This window comes from Blennius ocellaris (assembly GCF_963422515.1).
Source record: "Blennius ocellaris genome assembly, contig: SCAFFOLD_81, whole genome shotgun sequence".
In the NCBI taxonomy this organism is placed as follows: domain Eukaryota; kingdom Metazoa; phylum Chordata; class Actinopteri; order Blenniiformes; family Blenniidae; genus Blennius; species Blennius ocellaris.
In genome coordinates this window covers 109,647-129,059 of record NW_027661894.1, presented here as the reverse complement: position 1 = coordinate 129,059, position 19,413 = coordinate 109,647, and the positions used below count along the sequence as shown (strand labels likewise).

Here is a 19,413-nt window from a genome sequence, read left to right as displayed (position 1 = left end):
GGAGGACATGATGCTGGACTGCAGGTTTAGGGGGCGGAGCTGCAGCGCCAGGGACTTCAGCACTGTGGGTGGGGGGATAGTTTGTTGGGGTAGTTCCTTGTGGTAGTTTGTTGGTCGTTTGTTGGGGTAGTTCCTTGTGGTAGTTTGTTGGGGTCGTTTGTTGGGGTAGTTACTTGTGGTAGTTTGTTGGGGTCGTTTGTTGGGGTAGTTACTTGTGGTAGTTTGTTGGGGTCGTTTGTTGGGGTAGTTACTTGTGGTAGTTTGTTGGGGTCGTTTGTTGGGGTAGTTACTTGTGGTAGTTTGTTGGGGTAGTTAGTTGTGGTAGTTTGTTGGGGTCGTTTGTTGGGGTAGTTCCTTGTGGTAGTTTGTTGGTCGTTTGTTGGGGTAGTTACTTGTGGTAGTTTGTTGGGGGTCGTTTGTTGGGGTAGTTACTTGTGGTAGTTTGTTGGGGGAGTTAGTTGTGGTAGTTTGTTGGGGTCGTTTGTTGGGGTAGTTCCTTGTGGTAGTTTGTTGGGGTCGTTTGTTGGGGTAGTTACTTGTGGTAGTTTGTTGGGGTCGTTTGTTGGGGTAGTTACTTGTGGTAGTTAGTTGGGGTAGTTTGTTGGGGTAGTTCCTTGTGGTAGTTTGTTGGGGTCGTTTGTTGGGGTAGTTACTTGTGGTAGTTTGTTGGGGTAGTTCCTTGTGGTAGTTTGTTGGTCGTTTGTTGGGGTAGTTCCTTGTGGTAGTTTGTTGGGGTCGTTTGTTGGGGGTAGTTACTTGTGGTAGTTTGTTGGGGTCGTTTGTTGGGGTAGTTACTTGTGGTAGTTTGTTGGGGTCGTTTGTTGGGGTAGTTACTTGTGGTAGTTTGTTGGGGTCGTTTGTTGGGGTAGTTACTTGTGGTAGTTTGTTGGGGTAGTTAGTTGTGGTAGTTTGTTGGGGTCGTTTGTTGGGGTAGTTCCTTGTGGTAGTTTGTTGGTCGTTTGTTGGGGTAGTTACTTGTGGTAGTTTGTTGGGGTCGTTTGTTGGGGTAGTTACTTGTGGTAGTTTGTTGGGGGAGTTAGTTGTGGTAGTTTGTTGGGGTCGTTTGTTGGGGTAGTTCCTTGTGGTAGTTTGTTGGGGTCGTTTGTTGGGGTAGTTACTTGTGGTAGTTTGTTGGGGTCGTTTGTTGGGGTAGTTACTTGTGGTAGTTAGTTGGGGTAGTTTGTTGGGGTAGTTCCTTGTGGTAGTTTGTTGGGGTCGTTTGTTGGGGTAGTTACTTGTGGTAGTTTGTTGGGGTAGTTCCTTGTGGTAGTTTGTTGGTCGTTTGTTGGGGTAGTTCCTTGTGGTAGTTTGTTGGGGTCGTTTGTTGGGGTAGTTACTTGTGGTAGTTTGTTGGGGTCGTTTGTTGGGGTAGTTACTTGTGGTAGTTTGTTGGGGTAGTTAGTTGTGGTAGTTTGTTGGGGTCGTTTGTTGGGGTAGTTTGTTGGGGTAGTTCCTTGTGGTAGTTTGTTGGGGTCGTTTGTTGGGGTAGTTACTTGTGGTAGTTTGTTGGGGGTAGTTAGTTGTGGTAGTTTGTTGGGGTCGTTTGTTGGGGTAGTTTGTTGGGGTCGTTTGTTGGGGTAGTTCCTTGTGGTAGTTTGTTGGGGTCGTTTGTTGGGGTAGTTCCTTGTGGTAGTTTGTTGGGGTCGTTTGTTGGGGTAGTTCCTTGTGGTAGTTTGTTGGGGTCGTTTGTTGGGGTAGTTACTTGTGGTAGTTTGTTGGGGTAGTTAGTTGTGGTAGTTTGTTGGGGTAGTTTGTTGGGGTCGTTTGTTGGGGTCGTTTGTTGGGGTAGTTCCTTGTGGTAGTTTGTTGGGGTCGTTTGTTGGGGTAGTTACTTGTGGTAGTTTGTTGGGGTAGTTTGTTGGGGTAGTTCCTTGTGGTAGTTTGTTGGGTCGTTTGTTGGGGTAGTTACTTGTGGTAGTTACTTGTGGGTAGTTTGTTGGGGTAGTTAGTTGGGGTAGTTACTTGTGGTAGTTTGTTGGGGTAGTTTTTTGGGGTAGTTAGTTGGGGTAGTTACTTGTGGTAGTTTGTTGGGGTCGTTTGTTGGGGTAGTTACTTGTGGTAGTTTGTTGGGGGTAGTTAGTTGTGGTAGTTTGTTGGGGTCGTTTGTTGGGGTAGTTCCTTGTGGTAGTTTGTTGGGGTCGTTTGTTGGGGTAGTTACTTGTGGTAGTTTGTTGGGGGAGTTAGTTGTGGTAGTTTGTTGGGGTCGTTTGTTGGGGTAGTTCCTTGTGGTAGTTTTGTTGGGGTCGTTTGTTGGGTAGTTACTTGTGGTAGTTTTGTTGGGGGTCGTTTGTTGGGGTAGTTACTTGTGGTAGTTGTTGTTGGGGTAGTTAGTTGTGGTAGTTTGTTGGGGTCGTTTGTTGGGGTAGTTTGTTGGGGTAGTTCCTTGTGGTAGTTTGTTGGGGTCGTTTGTTGGGGTAGTTACTTGTGGTAGTTTGTTGGGGTAGTTAGTTGTGGTAGTTTGTTGGGGTAGTTTGTTGGGGTCGTTTGTTGGGGTAGTTTGTTGGGGTCGTTTGTTGGGGTAGTTACTTGTGGTAGTTTGTTGGGGGTCGTTTGTTGGGGTAGTTCCTTGTGGTAGTTTGTTGGGGTCGTTTGTTGGGGTAGTTACTTGTGGTAGTTACTTGTGGTAGTTTGTTGGGGTAGTTAGTTGGGGTAGTTACTTGTGGTAGTTTGTTGGGGTAGTTTTTTGGGGTAGTTAGTTGGGGTAGTTACTTGTGGTAGTTTGTTGGGGTCGTTTGTTGAGGTAGTTCCTTGTGGTAGTTTGTTGGGGTCGTTTGTTGGGGTAGTTACTTGTGGTAGTTTGTTGGGGGAGTTAGTTGTGGTAGTTTGTTGGGGTCGTTTGTTGGGGTAGTTACTTGTGGTAGTTTGTTGGGGTCGTTTGTTGGGGTAGTTCCTTGTGGTAGTTTGTTGGGGTCGTTTGTTGGGGTAGTTCCTTGTGGTAGTTTGTTGGGGTAGTTCCTTGTGGTAGTTTGTTAGGGTCGTTTGTTGGGGTAGTTACTTGTGGTAGTTACTTGTGGTAGTTTGTTGGGGTAGTTAGTTGGGGTAGTTACTTGTGGTAGTTTGTTGGGGTAGTTAGTTGGGGTAGTTACTTGTGGTAGTTTGTTGGGGTAGTTTTTTGGGGTAGTTAGTTGGGGTAGTTACTTGTGGTAGTTTGTTGGGGTCGTTTGTTGAGGTAGTTCCTTGTGGTAGTTTGTTGGGGTAGTTTGTTGGGGTAGTTACTTGTGGTAGTTTGTTGGGGTCGTTTGTTGAGGTAGTTCCTTGTGGTAGTTTGTTGGGGTAGTTACTTGTGGTAGTTACTTGTGGTAGTTTGTTGGGGTAGTTAGTTGGGGTAGTTACTTGTGGTAGTTTGTTGGGGTAGTTTTTTGGGGTAGTTAGTTGGGGTAGTTACTTGTGGTAGTTTGTTGGGGTCGTTTGTTGAGGTAGTTCCTTGTGGTAGTTTGTTGGGGTAGTTTGTTGGGGTAGTTACTTGTGGTAGTTTGTTGGGGTCGTTTGTTGAGGTAGTTCCTTGTGGTAGTTTGTTGGGGTAGTTCCTTGTGGTAGTTTGAGGAACATCATCCGGTCGTTTTCTGAAACAGTTTTGATGAAAAGCTTTCACCAGTTGCTGCTCACTTCCTGTCCAGAGAATCTTCTAGAACCAAGACTCGTGTCTCTGGTATTTTCTTCTTGTGGTTTGGTTTTTAACCCCTGCCCCTCCCCCCTCCCTCCTCCACCCCCCCCCTCCCCCCCCCCCCCCCCCCCCCCCCCACCCACTCCCCCCCCTTGTTTGTCCACAGATCTACACCCGCTACGGGAAGTGCTACACCTTCAACTCTGGTCTGGACGGAAACCCTCTGCTGACCACGCTGAAGGGAGGGACAGGAAACGGGCTGGAGATCATGTTGGACATCCAGCAGGACGAGTACCTGCCTGTGTGGGGGGAGACAGGTAACTGCATGTCCTCACCCTGAGTGGGGGAGACAGGTAACTGCATGTCCTCACCCCGTGTGGGGGAGACAGGTAACTGCATGTCCTCACCATGTGTGGGGGAGACAGGTAACTGCATGTCCTCACCATGTGTGGGGGAGACAGGTAACTGCATGTCCTCACCCCGTGTGGGGGAGACAGGTAACTGCATGTCCTCACCCGTGTGGGGGAGACAGGTAGCTGCATGTCCTCACCATGTGTGAACCGTTGTCTTCACTAGTAAACAGGAAGTTGTCTTCATTTGTAAACAGGAAGTTGTCATCACTTGTAAACAGGAAGTTGTCTTCATTTGTAAACAGGAAGTTGTCATCACTTGTAAACAGGAAGTTGTCTTCATTTGTAAACAGGAAGTTGTCCTCACTTGTAAACAGGAAGTTATCTTTACTTGTAAACAGGAAGTTGTCTTCATTTGTAAACAGGAAGTTATCTTTACTTGTAAACAGGAAGTTGTCTTCATTTGTAAACAGGAAGTGTTCCTCACTTGTAAACAGGAAGTTGTCTTCATTTGTAAACAGGAAGTTGTCATCACTTGTAAACAGGAAGTTATCTTCACTTGTAAACAGGAAGTGTTCCTCACTTATAAACAGGAAGTTGTCTTCATTTGTAAACAGGAAGTTGTCATCACTTGTAAACAGGAAGTTATCTTCACTTGTAAACAGGAAGTTGTCATCACTTGTAAACAGGAAGTTATCCTCACTTGTAAACAGGAAGTTGTCCTCACTCGTAAACAGGAAGTGTTCCTCACTTGTAAACAGGAAGTTGTCTTCATTTGTAAACAGGAAGTTGTCCTCACTCGTAAACAGGAAGTTGTCCTGCCTTGTAAACAGGAAGTTATCTTCACTTGTTAACAGGAAGTTGTCCTCACTCGCAAACAGGAAGTTGTCCTGCCTTGTAAACAGGAAGTTATCTTCACTTAGAAACAGGAAGTTGTCCTCACTTGTAAACAGGAAGTTGTCCTGCCTTGTAAACAGGAAGTTGTCCTCACTCATAAACAGGAAGTTGTCCTGCCTTGTAAACAGGAAGTTGTCCTGCCTTGTAAACAGGAAGTTGTCCTCACTCATAAACAGGAAGTTGTCCTGCCTTGTAAACAGGAAGTTGTCCTGCCTTGTAAACAGGAAGTTGTCCTGTCTTGTAAACAGGAAGTTATCTTCACTTGTAAACAGGAAGTTGTCCTCACTTGTAAACAGGAAGTTATCCTCACTTGTAAACAGGAAGTTGTCATCACTTGTAAACAGGAAGTTGTCCTCACTCGTAAACAGGAAGTGTTCCTCATTTGTAAACAGGAAGTTGTCCTCACTCGTAAACAGGAAGTTTGTCCTGCCTTGTAAACAGGAAGTTATCTTCACTTGTAAACAGGAAGTTGTCCTCACTCGTAACAGGAAGTTGTCCTGCCTTGTAAACAGGAAGTTGTCCTGCCTTGCTCCTCAGATGAGACGTCGTATGAAGCCGGCATCAAGGTTCAGATCCACAGCCAAGACGAGCCTCCGTTCATCGACCAGCTGGGGTTTGGTGTGGCTCCTGGTTTTCAAACCTTTGTCTCATGTCAGCAGCAACTGGTACCTCAGACCCCGTCTCCTTGTCTCACCCCGTCTCACCCCGTCTCACCCCGTCTCACCCCGCTTTACCCAGCATTGACCTTGTCACCCTGAATCACCCCGTCTCACCCAGTACTGCCCCACACCTCCCCGCCTCATTATCACCATATCTCACTCTATATCAATGTCTCCATGTCTCCATGTCTCAGTGTCTCCATGTCTCCATGTCTCCATGTCTCCATGTCTCAGTGTCTCCATGTCTCCATGTCTCAGTGTCTTCATGTCTTCATGTCTCCATGTCTTCATATCTCAATGTCGCAGTGTTTCATGTCTCAGTGTCTCCATGTCTCCATGTCTCAGTGTCTCCATGTCTCCATGTCTCAGTGTCTCCATGTCTCAGTGTCTTCATGTCTCCATGTCTCCATGTCTTCATATCTCAATGTCGCAGTGTCTTCATGTCTCCATGTCTCCAGCCTCCACCCTGCAGGTTCCTGCTGCTCAGCATGACTCCGCCTCCATGACCACCCGCCCCTCCCCCTCCATAGTGTGTTTGGTGTTCAGTGTTGTTGTGTGCGACTAACCTGAAGCCTGTGGCTGTTCCAGCTGCAGTACCTCCCCCCCCCGTGGGGGGACTGCAAGTCCTCCGCCATGGACTCCGAGTTCTTCTCCACCTACAGCATCACGGCCTGTCGCATCGACTGTGAGACTCGCTACCTGCTGGAGAACTGCAACTGCAGGATGGTGCACATGCCAGGTGCGTGGGGGGGGGGGGGGTTATCGTGTGAGGTCGGAGGTCAAGTAGGGTTAGGGTTATCGGCCATGTTGGACGTCCCCTGACTGTAAACAACACTAAACAGGCCGAAGGTGATTGTTTCCTGTTTCCTGTGTCGTTTCCTTCTGTTTACTGTGTTCTGATGGTTCTGATGGTTCTGATGGTTCTGACGGTTCTGACAGTTCTGACAGTTCTGATGGTTCTGACAGTTCTGACAGTTCTGATAGTTCTGACGGTTCTGATTGTTCTGACGGTTCTGATGGTTCTGATGGTTCTGACAGTTCTGATAGTTCTGATGGTTCTGACGGTTCTGATGGTTCTGATGGTTCTGATGGTTCTGACGGTTCTGATAGTTCTGATGGTTCTGACGGTTCTGATGGTTCTGACAGTTCTGATGGTTCTGATGGTTCTGATGGTTCTGACGGTTCTGACGGTTCTGATGGTTCTGATGGTTCTGACAGTTCTGATAGTTCTGATGGTTCTGACGGTTCTGATGGTTCTGACAGTTCTGACGGTTCTGATAGTTCTGATGGTTCTGATGGTTCTGATGGTTCTGACAGTTCTGATGGTTCTGATGGTTCTGATGGTTCTGATGGTTCTGACGGTTCTGATGGTTCTGATGGTTCTGACAGTTCTGATAGTTCTGATGGTTCTGACGGTTCTGATGGTTCTGACAGTTCTGACGGTTCTGATAGTTCTGATGGTTCTGATGGTTCTGATGGTTCTGACAGTTCTGATGGTTCTGATGGTTCTGATGGTTCTGACGGTTCTGACGGTTCTGATGGTTCTGATGGTTCTGACGGTTGTGATAGTTCTGATGGTTCTGACGGTTCTGATGGTTCTGACAGTTCTGATGGTTCTGATAGTTCTGACGGTTCTGATGGTTCTGATGGTTCTGACAGTTCTGATGGTTCTGATGGTTCTGACGATTCTGATGGTTCTGACGGTTCTGACGGTTCTGACAGTTCTGATGGTTCTGATGGTTCTGACGGTTCTGACGGTTCTCATGGTTCTGACGGTTCTGACGGTTCTGACAGTTCTGATGGTTCTGATGGTTCTGACGGTTCTGACGGTTCTCATGGTTCTGACGGTTCTGACGGTTCTGACGGTTCTGATGGTTCTGATAGTTCTGATGGTTCTGATGGTTCTGATGGTTCTGACAGTTCTCATGGTTCTGACGGTTCTGATGGTTCTGATGGTTCTGATAGTTCTGATGGTTCTCATGGTTCCTCCTCAGGAACCGCCACCGTCTGCACACCTGAGCAGTACAAAGACTGCGCCGACCCGGCGTTAGGTGAGTCCACACTCCTCCGAGGCCACGCCCCCTAAGAGTCCACGCCCCTTCCGAGGCCACGCCCACCACGTAGAGCCTGTTTCAGCCTGTGGGAGACACCGTGGGGACGGGGAGCGTGTCCACAGCGTGTCCACTCTGAGACGACGGCGGAGACTCATCTCGTGGACCTTGTGCGGCGGCGCTGACGACCTCTGACCTCTGACCTCTGACCTCTGACCTCTGACCCTCCACAGACTTCCTGGTGGAGAAGGACAACGACTACTGCGTGTGTCAGACGCCGTGCAACATGACGCGCTACGGCAAGGAGCTGTCCATGGTGAAGATCCCCAGCAAGGCGTCGGCCAAGTACCTGGCCAAGAAGTTCAACAAGACTGAGCAGTACATCGGGTGAGTCTGGCACCGGGGACTCTGGCGCCCCCCGCAGGCCCGGGGCGGCACTGCACTAAAGGGTTCGGCGGCGTCTTCAGAATTCGAACCAACGTTTCACTGCGGAGCAACGTTAGACCGAAAACAATAAACAATAATGCCGATAAAGTAACGTGGCGGTGAGTCTTTGATCTGCCTCAAAGGAACCAATCAGCTTTGATGTTGATGAAACATTTTGATACATTTTGACCTAAAAGTTCTGCTTTTCAATCAGATCAACTTTTAACAGACATTTATACCTTCTGTACAGTGTAGGAGGAAGGAGGAGTCAGGAGGAGTCAGGAGGAGGTGTGAGGAGCCAGGAGAAGTCAAGAGGAGTCATGAGGAGTTAAGAGGAGGTGTGAGGAGTCAGGAGGAGTCAGGAGAAGTCAGGAGGAGTCAGGAGGCATCGAGAGGAGTCAGGAGGAGGTGTGAGGAGTCCTGAGGAGTCAGGGGGAGGTGTGAGGAGTCAGGAGGAGTCTGGAGGAGGTGTGAGGAGTGTCGATGCCTACAGGAGGCGCCACCACTTCCTGTGTGCAGACAGGAAGTGAGGACGTGTGTGTGTCTGTCCCGCAGAGAGAACATCCTGGTCCTGGACATTTTCTTTGAAGCTCTGAACTACGAGAAGATCGAACAGAAGAAGGCCTACGAGATCGCTGGGCTGCTGGGTAAGAAGTTACAGTTACTGGTACTGGTACTGTTACTGGTACTGTTACTGGTACTGTTACAGTTACTGTTGATGTTACAGTTACAGTTACTGGTACTGGTACTGTTACTGGTACTGTTACAGTTACTGTTACTGGTACTGTTACTGTTACTGGTACTGTTACAGTTACTGTTACAGTTACTGTTTCAGTTACTGTTACAGTTACTGGTACTGGTACTGGTACTGTTACTGGTACTGTTACAGTTACTGTTACAGCTGTAACAGCAACTGTAACTGTTACACTTACAGTTATAGTTATAGTTACAGTTACTGTTAGTTACAGGTACAGTTGCTGTTACAGTTACAGTTACAGTTAGTTACAGTTACAGTTGCTGTTACTGTTACTGGTACTGTTACTGGTACTGTTGATGTTACAGTTAGTTACAGTTACAGTTGCTGTTACAGTTACAGTTACAGTTAGTTACAGTTGCAGTTACTGTTACAGTTACTGTTACACTTACAGTTATAGTTATAGTTACAGTTACTGTTAGCTACAGTTACAGTTGCTGTTACAGTTACAGTTACAGTTACAGTTACTGAGGTGATGTCACATTTCACTTCACCTGTTACTGTCTGACAAGTCATCTCTGACTCAAACCAGCTGATCTGACTGTCCTCACATGTCCTGTGTCTCACCTGGTCTCCCTGGTCTCCCCTGTGTCTCACCTGGTCTCCCTGGTCTCCCTGGTCTCCCCTGTGTCTCACCTGGTCTCTCTGGTCTCCCCTGGTCTCCCTGGTCTCCCTGGTCTCCCCTGGTCTCCCTGGTCTCCCTGGTCTCCCCTGGTCTCCCTGGTCTCCCTGGTCTCCCCTGGTCTCCCTGGTCTCCCTGGTCTCCCCTGGTCTCCCTGGTCTCCCTGGTCTCACCTGGTCTCCCTGGTCTCCCTGGTCTCCCTGGTCTCCCCTGTCCAGGGGACATCGGGGGTCAGATGGGTCTCTTCATCGGAGCCAGTGTTCTGACAATACTGGAGATATTTGACTACCTGTACGAGGTAAAGAGTGTGTGTGTGTGTGTGTGTGTGTGTGTGTGTGTGTGTGTGTGTGTGTGTGTGTGTGTGTGTGTGTGTGTGTGTGTGTGTGTGTGTGTGTGTGTGTTTCAGGGGTCAAGTTGTGTTTCTTTGCTTTCAGGTGTTTAAGGACAAAGTTTTGGGTTATTTCATCCGGAAGAAGCGACCGCAGCGCTGCCAGAGCGACAACCTGGTAACACACACACACACACACACACACACACACACACACACACACACACACACACACACACACACACACACACACACACACACACACACACACACACACACACACACACACACACACACACACACACACACACACACACATCAGGAGATTTTTATTCTGCTGCTGTTTGTTCTGAGCAGATCTCATCTGTCTGAGTCGGCTCAGTGTGTGTGTGTGTGTGTGTGTGTGTGTGTGTGTGTGTGTGTGTGTGTGTGTGTGTGTGTGTGTGTGTGTGTGTGTGTGTGTGTGTGTGTGACTTTAACTACAGAGATCGTCTCAGTCTGAAACAGCTGCTTCACCTCCTCCTCCTCCTCCTCCTCCTCCAGCTGCTCCATCCATCATTACCTCCTGTCACTGCACCTCCTCCTCATGTTTCCCCCTGACTCCTCCTACTGACTCCTCCTACTGACTCCTCCCACTGACTCCTCCTCCCTGCTCCTCCTCCCACTGACTCCTCTTCCTGACTCCTCCCACTTACTCCTCCTACTGACTCCTCCCACTGACTTCTCCTCTTGGCTCCTCCCACTGACTCCTCCCTGTTCCTCCTCCTGACTCCTCCTACTGACTCCTCCCACTGACTTCTCCTCTTGGCTCCTCCCACTGACTCCTCCCCTGCTCCTCCTCCTCCCGGCTCCTCCCACTGGCTCCTCCCCCTCTAAGCCCCGCCCCCTGTGCCATGACATTGATTTTTCCATCTCATCCTTTCTTGTCATTGTTCCAGGAGTTTCCAGAGAACCCAAGCAGCCCCGGTGTCACGCCCAATCATGCCCCCAGGTAGCACACCCACCAATCAGAGCTGCCTCCCCCCCCCCCCCCCCCACCCCCCCTTCACCCACCCTCACCCCCCCCCACCCTCTCTCTCACCCCACCCACTCACCTGCTGCTTCAGACAGATGTGATCCCCCAGTGAGGCTGCAGGCAGAGCCGCTGTGCCTCCCCCTGGTGGCGGGAAGGGGGAATGACAGCCTGAACAGCAAGACGCCACATTTTCATTTGAATTCTGACATAAAACGTGTTTTTTTTCTTTAAGCGCTGCGATTTTCAGTCATTGAATTAAAATATGAACGAACCTGAACACGTTCATGTTTATAGTGAATTTAAAAACAGCTGATCAAGTTCAAGCGGAGCTTTTAAACTGTGAATGAGAAGAGAAGTGACAGGATGAAGAATCAGTTCATCTTCATCGTCTGACGTCAGCCAATCACTGAGCAGCTCTGAGCTTTGAAGTCTGCAACATGAAGGGACTCGACGAAGCCCCGCCTTTCTGCAGCACACACACACACACACGCGCGCACACACACACACACACACACACACACACACACACACACACACACACACACACACACAAACACATACACACACACACACACCTCCCTGCTGGTGGATTTTTTTAACTGTTTTTTCCTCTTTATTGTGAAGGAACAGAATGAGAAGGTTTATTGTGAAGGAACAGAATAAGAAGATTTATTGTGAAGGAACAGAATAAGAAGATTTATTGTGAAGGAACAGAATGAGACGGTTTATTGTGAAGGGACAGAATAAGAAGGTTTATTGTGAAGGAACAGAATAAGAAGATTTATTGTGAAGGAACAGAATGAGACGGTTTATTGTGAAGGAACAGAATAAGAAGATTTATTGTGAAGGAACAGAATAAGAAGGTTTATTGTGAAGGAACAGAATAAGAAGATTTATTGTGAAGGAACAGAATGAGACGGTTTATTGTGAAGGAACAGAATAAGGTTTATTGTGAAGGAACAGAATAAGAAGGTTTATTGTGAAGGAACAGAATAAGAAGATTTAATGTGAAGGAACAGAATGAGACGGTTTATTGTGAAGGAACAGAATAATAAGGTTTATTGTAAAGGAACAGAATAAGAAGATTTATTGTGAAGGAACAGAATGAGACGGTTTATTGTGAAGGATCAGAATAAGAAGGTTTATTGTGAAGGAACAGAATAATAAGGTTTATTGTGAAGGAACAGAATAATAAAGTTTATTGTGAAGGAACAGAATAAGAAGATTTATTGTGAAGGAACAGAATGAGATGGTTTATTGTGAAGGATCAGAATAAGAAGGTTTATTGTGAAGGATCAGAATAAGAAGGTTTATTGTGAAGGAACAGAATAAGAAGGTTTATTGTGAAGGAACAGAATAAGGTTTATTGTGAAGGAACAGAATAAGGTTTATTGTGAAGGAACAGAATAAGGTTTATTGTGAAGGAACAGAATAAGGTTTATTGTGAAGGAACAGAATAAGGTTGAGTCGGACGTTGAAGGTCTTTGTTTTCTTTCTGCTTCACATTTTCTGTGATCGAAACTCTGAGACATTAATGTGTTTATGTCCAAAAGGTAAAATATTCTTTTTTGTCTCTCCTCCGCTTCTCCTCCCTTTGTTTCCTCCTTTTTTCCTCCTTGTTTCCTCCCCATTTCCTCCTTGTTTCCTCCCTGTTTCCTCCTTGTTTCCTCGTTGTTTCCTCCCTGTTTCCTCTTTGTTTCCTCCATGTTTCCTCTTTGTTTCCTCCATGTTTCCTCTTTGTTTCCTCCATGTTTCCTCGTTGTTTCCTCCCTGTTTCCTCTTTGTTTCCTCCATGTTTCCTCCCTGTTTCCTATTTGTTTCCTCCTTGTTTCCTCCTTGTTTTCTCCATGTTTCCTCCCTGTTTCCTCTTTGTTTCCTCCCTGTTTCCTATTTGTTTCCTCCTTGTTTCCTCCATGTGTCCTCCTTGTTTCCTCCTTGTTTCCTCCTTGTTTCCTCCATGTTTCCTCCCTGTTTCCTCTTTGTTTCCTCCCTGTTTCCTATTTGTTTCCTCCTTGTTTCCTCCATGTGTCCTCCCTGTTTCCTCTTTGTTTCCTCCTTGTTTCCTCCTTGTTTCCTCCATGTTTCCTCCCTGTTTCCTATTTGTTTCCTCCTTGTTTCCTCCTTGTTTTCTCCATGTTTCCTCCCTGTTTCCTCTTTGTTTCCTCCCTGTTTCCTATTTGTTCCCTCCTTGTTTCCTCCATGTGTCCTCCCTGTTTCCTCTTTGTTTCCTCCTTGTTTCCTCCTTGTTTCCTCCTTGTTTCCTCCTTGTTTCCTCCATGTTTCCTCCCTGTTTCCTATTTGTTTCCTCCTTGTTTCCTCCTTGTTTTCTCCATGTTTCCTCCATGTGTCCTCCTTGTTTCCTCCCTGTTTCCTCCTTGTTTCCTCCCTGTGTCCTCCATGTGTCCTCCTTGTTTCCTCCTTGTTTCCTCCTTGTTTCCTCCATGTTTCCTCCCTGTTTCCTCTTTGTTTCCTCCCTGTTTCCTATTTGTTTCCTCCTTGTTTCCTCCATGTGTCCTCCCTGTTTCCTCTTTGTTTCCTCCTTGTTTTCTCCCTGTTTCCTCCTTGCTTTCTCCTTGTTTCCTCCATGTTTCCTCCCTGTTTCCTATTTGTTTCCTCCTTGTTTCCTCCTTGTTTCCTCCATGTTTCCTCCATGTTTCCTCCCTGTTTCCTATTTGTTTCCTCCTTGTTTCCTCCTTGTTTCCTCCATGTTTCCTCCCTGTTTCCTATTTGTTTCCTCCTTGTTTCCTCCTTGTTTTCTCCATGTTTCCTCCATGTGTCCTCCTTGTTTCCTCCCTGTTTCCTCCTTGTTTCCTCCCTGTGTCCTCCATGTGTCCTCCTTGTTTCCTCCTTGTTTCCTCCTTGTTTCCTCCATGTTTCCTCCCTGTTTCCTCTTTGTTTCCTCCCTGTTTCCTATTTGTTTCCTCCTTGTTTCCTCCATGTGTCCTCCCTGTTTCCTCTTTGTTTCCTCCTTGTTTTCTCCCTGTTTCCTCCTTGCTTTCTCCTTGTTTCCTCCATGTTTCCTCCCTGTTTCCTATTTGTTTCCTCCTTGTTTCCTCCTTGTTTTCTCCATGTTTCCTCCCTGTTTCCTCTTTGTTTCCTCCCTGTTTCCTATTTGTTTCCTCCTTGTTTCCTCCATGTGTCCTCCTTGTTTCCTCCTTGTTTCCTCCATGTTTCCTCCCTGTTTCCTCTTTGTTTCCTCCCTGTTTCCTATTTGTTTCCTCCTTGTTTCCTCCATGTGTCCTCCCTGTTTCCTCTTTGTTTCCTCCTTGTTTCCTCCTTGTTTCCTCCTTGTTTCCTCCTTGTTTCCTCCATGTTTCCTCCCTGTTTCCTATTTGTTTCCTCCTTGTTTCCTCCTTGTTTCCTCCATGTTTCCTCCCTGTTTCCTCTTTGTTTCCTCCCTGTTTCCTCCTTGTTTCCTCCATGTGTCCTCCTTGTTTCCTCCTTGTTTCCTCCTTGTTTCCTCCATGTTTCCTCCCTGTTTCCTCTTTGTTTCCTCCCTGTTTCCTATTTGTTTCCTCCTTGTTTCCTCCATGTGTCCTCCCTGTTTCCTCTTTGTTTCCTCCTTGTTTTCTCCCTGTTTCCTCCTTGCTTTCTCCTTGTTTCCTCCTTGTTTCCTCCCTGTTTCCTATTTGTTTCCTCCATGTTTCCTCCTTGTTTCCTCCCCGTTTCCTCCTTGCTTCCTCCCTGTTTCCTCCTTGCTTCCTCCCTGTTTCCTCCCCGTTTCCTCCTTGCTTCCTCCCTGTTTCCTCCATGTTTCCTCCTTGTTTCCTCCCCGTTTCCTCCTTGCTTCCTCCCTGTTTCCTCCTTGCTTCCTCCCTGTTTCCTCCTTGCTTCCTCCCTGTTTCCTCCTTGTTTCCTCCCTGTTTCCTCCTTGCTTCCTCCCTGTTTCCTCCTTGTTTCCTCCCCGTTTCCTCCTTGCTTCCTCCCTGTTTCCTCCTTGTTTCCTCCCCGTTTCCTCCTTGCTTCCTCCCTGTTTCCTCCTTGTTTCCTCCCCGTTTCCTCCTTGTTTTCTCCCTGTTTCCTCCTTGCTTCCTCCCTGTTTCCTCCTTGTTTCCTCCCCGTTTCCTCCTTGCTTCCTCCCTGCTTCCTCCCAGAGCACCTGTGACACCCTCCGGAGTCACTCGGACAGTCTCGGATTCACGCCGAACATGTTACCTCGTCACCCGACTCTAGGAAACTTTGAGGAGTTCTCTTGTTGACGACATAACAGAGGAGGCGGGACTCAATGGTACTGTGGGCGGGGTTTATTTGGGGGCGGGGCTTAACGTTGTGTGGGCGGGGTTTATTGGTGGGGGGGGTCTGGACAGTAAACTGTGAAATACTTCCTGCATTTAAAGAGGAGGTTGAGTAGATGCCTGAATAGAAGTAGAATATTATCGTAACAAATTAGAAACAATCTAAAAGAGACGACTTCCAAACAGCTCAGGTTTCCCGCCGTGTCGAGGCGGCCATCTTTATTTCCTTACGTTTCCTTCTCCAGTCCCGCGGCTGGGTGAGCTGTGGTGCAGTGGATCGGCCGCACCGCAGCTCCTTTCTTGCGTTTTTGCCTTCGGCATCAAACCGATGCTGTGATCAATAAACCTTCAGAATCTACCTGTCACCAGGGAAACGTGCTAATGCTAATGCTAACCGTTGTGCTGGCCTCCGCCCAGAAAACCACTGACATCCCTAAATGTTCAGGAAACTTGTGAAACGAATGCAGGACGTGTGATTTATTCGCAAATTGTTGACGTTTCCAGTCAGAAAGTTTCATTGAGACGTTGGTTTTTAAAGCAACAAACTGAAAGCGTCTGAAATGTGAAGGTTTCCGACGCTCGAGGCCAAAAAACTCACGTCCAGATTTTTTCCTTTCAGAAAAGTTTCGGTGGCAACATTTTGAAAATGATGTCCGTTTCCATGGGAACAGCAGAAACATGTTAGTTGTGTAACAGCTCAGCAGGCCGTCTCGTATCGTCCCGTATCGCCTATCCTGTATCATCCTGTCCCGTATCGTCCCGTATCGTCTATCCTGTATCATCCTGTCCCATATCGTCCCGTATCGTCTATCCTGTATCATCCTGTCCCGTATCGTCCCGTACGGTAACGTACCGTCCCGTTCTGTTCTATTCGGTATCATTCCGTCCCGTATCGTCCCGCCCTGTCCTGTATCGTCCCGCCCGGCACTGTATCGTCCCTTTCTGTTCTATTCAGTATCATTCCGTCCCGTATCGTCCCGCCGTGTCCCGTATCGTCCCGCCCGGTACCGTATCGTCGCGTTCTGTTCTATTCAGTATCAGTCCGTCCTGTATCGTCCCGCTCTGTCCCGTATCGTCCCGTATCATCTATCCTGTATCAATATGTCCCGTATCATCCCGTTGTGTTCTATTCGGTATCAGTCCGTCCCGTATCGTCCCGCCCGGTACCGTATCTTCCCGTATCGTCCCGTTCTGTTCTATTCGGTATCATTCGTCCCATATCGTCCCATCCTGTCCCGTATCGTCCAGTATTGTCCTGTCCGGTCCCATCCTGCATCATCCCGTACCGTCCCAAGCCGTGGTACTGAGCATGTGCAGAACAACTAGTTACCACGGCCGCGGTGCAGGATGAGCAGCAGCATTTCAGAAAAATGCAGTTTTCCTCCGTTTCCATGGAGACAGTGAAGGAGCATTTTCAAAAAGTTCCCCCTTGGGACTGTTTTCAATACGTTTTTTTCCCCCGAGGCCCAGCAGGGCGGTTGGCGAGCTGTGCTGGTGTTTCCTGTGGCCTTCTGCTGCTTCGTGACCGCTGTGCTGACTCAGCAAAACATGACTGTCCTGAGTCAGCAAAATGTGACTGTGGTGACTCAGCAAGACATGACTGTCCTGAGTCAGCAAAATGTGACTGTGGTGACTAGGCAAAACATGACTTAGCAAAACATGACTGTCCTGAGTCAGCGAAATGTGACTGTGCTGACTCGGCAAAACGTGACTGTCCTGAGTCAGCAATACGTGAATGTGCTAACTCAGAAACACATGACTCAGCAAAACATGAATGTCCTGAGTCAGCAAAATGTGACGAGGCTGACTCAGCACAACATGACACAGCAATACATGACTGTCTTGAGTCAGCAAAATGCGACTGTACTGACTCGTCAAAATATGACTCAGCAAAACATGATTGTCCGGAGTCAGCAAAACGTGACTCCTGAGTCAGCAAAATGTGACTCATCAAAACATGATTGTCCGGAGTCAGCAAAATGCGACTGTGCTGACTCATCAAAATATGACTCAGCAAAACATGATTGTCCGGAGTCAGCAAAATGTGACTCCTGAGTCAGCAAAATGTGACTTGCGCTGACTCATTAAAATATGACTCAGCAAAACATGATTGTCCGGAGTCAGCAGAATGTGACTGCTGAGTTAACAAAATGTGACTCAGCAGTACATGCATCGTGAGTCAGCAAAATGTGACTGTGCTGACTCAGCAAAATATGACTCAGCAAAACATGATTGTCCGGAGTCAGCAAAATGTGACTCCTGAGTCAGCAAAATGGGACTCCTGGGTCAGCAAAATGTGACTTATGCTGACTCATCAAAATATGACTCAGCAAAACATGATTGTCCGGAGTCAGCAGAAATGTGACTGCTGAGTTGACAAAATGTGACTCAGCAGAACATGACTGTCCTGAGTCAGCAAAACGTGACTTGCGCTGACTCGGTGGAAGTCGCCGAGGACGTCCATCTTGCCGGCCGCTGAGTGGGCGTGTCCTTCACGTCCAGACGCCCTTTGAGGGGGCGTCGACCTGCTGACAGTACTGACCTGTAAATACCCTCCAACACTTCGTCTCCTCCACGGTGTGGATGTTCCTGAACCTTTAGCTCTCCAGAGGACCGACCGGTCTGCCCCATACGTCCTTACCTCGCTCTATGATCCCCCATACATCCTTACCTCGCTCTATGATCCCCCATACGTCCTTACCTCGCTCTATGATTCCCCCATACATCCTTACCTCGCTCTATGATTCCCCCATACATCCTTACCTCGCTCTATGATTCCCCCATACATCCTTACCTCGCTCTATGATCCCCCATACGTCCTTACCTCGCTCTATGATCCCCCATACGTCCTTACCTCGCTCTATGATTCCCCCATACGTCCTTACCTCGCTGATCCATACCTTTGATCACAAACTAAAGAATTTGCCTCAAAAAAACTCCACCTCACCTGGTTCCTGTCAGAAACGTAGAACCTTCACCTGTATCCTCCTCCTTACTACTATGATGACGATTATTATTATACCACAACATGTACACAGTCACAAATCGCAGTTTGTGACCTATAAATGAAACGTAATAAACTATATTTACCCAGCGTACTGTAATGTACACAACCTTTCTTCTAACCTTCGTCTTGCTCTGTGTTATTTAAATCTACCGCGACAGTACTACGCCTGTGGACTAGTGGTACTACAACTGTGAACTAGTGGTACTACAACTGTGAACTAGTGGTACTACAACTGTGGACTAGTGGTACTACACCTGTGGACTAGTAGTACTATGCCCGTGGACTAGTAGTACTACCCCTGTGGACTAGTAGTACTACGCCTGTGGACTAGTGGCACTACGCCTGTGGACTAGTAGTACTACGCCCGTGGACTAGTGGTACTACCCCTGTGAACTAGTGGTACTACACCTGTGGACTAGTAGTACTACGCCTGTGAATGAGTAGTACTACACCTGTGGACTAGTGGTACTACACCTGTGAACTAGTGGTACTACACCCGTGGACTAGTGGTACTACGCCTGTGGACTAGTGGTACTATGCCCGTGGACTAGTGGTACTACCCCTGTGGACTAGTAGTACTACGCCCGTGGACTAGTGGTACTACCCCTGTGGACTAGTGGTACTACCCCTGTGGACTAGTAGTACTACGCCCGTGGACTAGTGGTACTACCCCTGTGGACTAGTGGTACTACACCTGTGGACTAGTGGTACTACACCTGTGGACGAGTGGTACTACACCTGTGGACTAGTAGTACTACGCCTGTGAATGAGTAGTACTACACCTGTGGACTAGTGGTACTACGCCCGTGGACTAGTGGTACTACACCTGTGGACTAGTGGTACTACACCTGTGGACGAGTGGTACTACACCTGTGGACTAGTAGTACTACGCCTGTGAATGAGTAGTACTACACCTGTGGACTAGTAGTACTACGCCTGTGGACTAGTGGTACTACGCCCGTGGACTAGTAGTACTACCCCTGTGTACTCTGGGTACTTTGTATTTTGTATGTGAGCGTTGCAGGGCGGTGAAAGTGGCGTCCAGCTTTATCAAACTGTAATGTGAGCACCGACTGTTGATGTGAAGCACAACCTGGAGATCAGCCATCGCTCCTCGCCGCGGCCACTTCCTGTTTCCGGGAGCCACCGCCGCCACGAGGACCCGGACCGGAGCGGAGCCGCGAACCTCGCCGCACGGCGGAGTCACAGCAATGCGAGCGGACCGAGCCACGGCCAGACGACGACCTCGTCCGCCCCCCCCGCCCCCCCCCCTCGTCCCCCCCTCGTCCCCTGGCGCGGCTCTGATGATGCTGCGTTGCCGTGACGACGGCGCCGCCATGCGGAGGGGTTTGGAAAGCAGAGCGACATCTGTGACGCTCCGTAGACAAACAACAAGGAGAGGCGGGTGCTCTTACCTGTCCGTCCCCCACTTCCTGCCTTACGACCAATCACAGAGCAGCAGTGT

General features: G+C 48.2%; 1 protein-coding gene across 1 annotated transcript in view; it reads left to right on the top strand.

Moving 5' to 3' along the window:
• asic1c (acid-sensing (proton-gated) ion channel 1c) overlaps positions 1 to 14,879 on the top strand; it is a gene marked incomplete at both ends in the record, with an annotated part of 31,873 nt that extends 16,994 nt beyond the window's left edge. Inside the window, 10 exons of the mRNA XM_080522169.1 lie at positions 3,771 to 3,921; positions 5,389 to 5,516; positions 6,099 to 6,249; positions 7,505 to 7,561; positions 7,795 to 7,948; positions 8,543 to 8,634; positions 9,582 to 9,661; positions 9,798 to 9,869; positions 10,630 to 10,682; positions 14,801 to 14,879. Coding sequence (XP_080378295.1) covers positions 3,771 to 3,921; positions 5,389 to 5,516; positions 6,099 to 6,249; positions 7,505 to 7,561; positions 7,795 to 7,948; positions 8,543 to 8,634; positions 9,582 to 9,661; positions 9,798 to 9,869; positions 10,630 to 10,682; positions 14,801 to 14,879 — 1,017 coding nt within the window. The remainder of the gene's footprint in view (positions 1 to 3,770; positions 3,922 to 5,388; positions 5,517 to 6,098; positions 6,250 to 7,504; positions 7,562 to 7,794; positions 7,949 to 8,542; positions 8,635 to 9,581; positions 9,662 to 9,797; positions 9,870 to 10,629; positions 10,683 to 14,800) is intronic.
• Between the last annotated feature and the right edge of the window lie 4,534 nt (positions 14,880 to 19,413).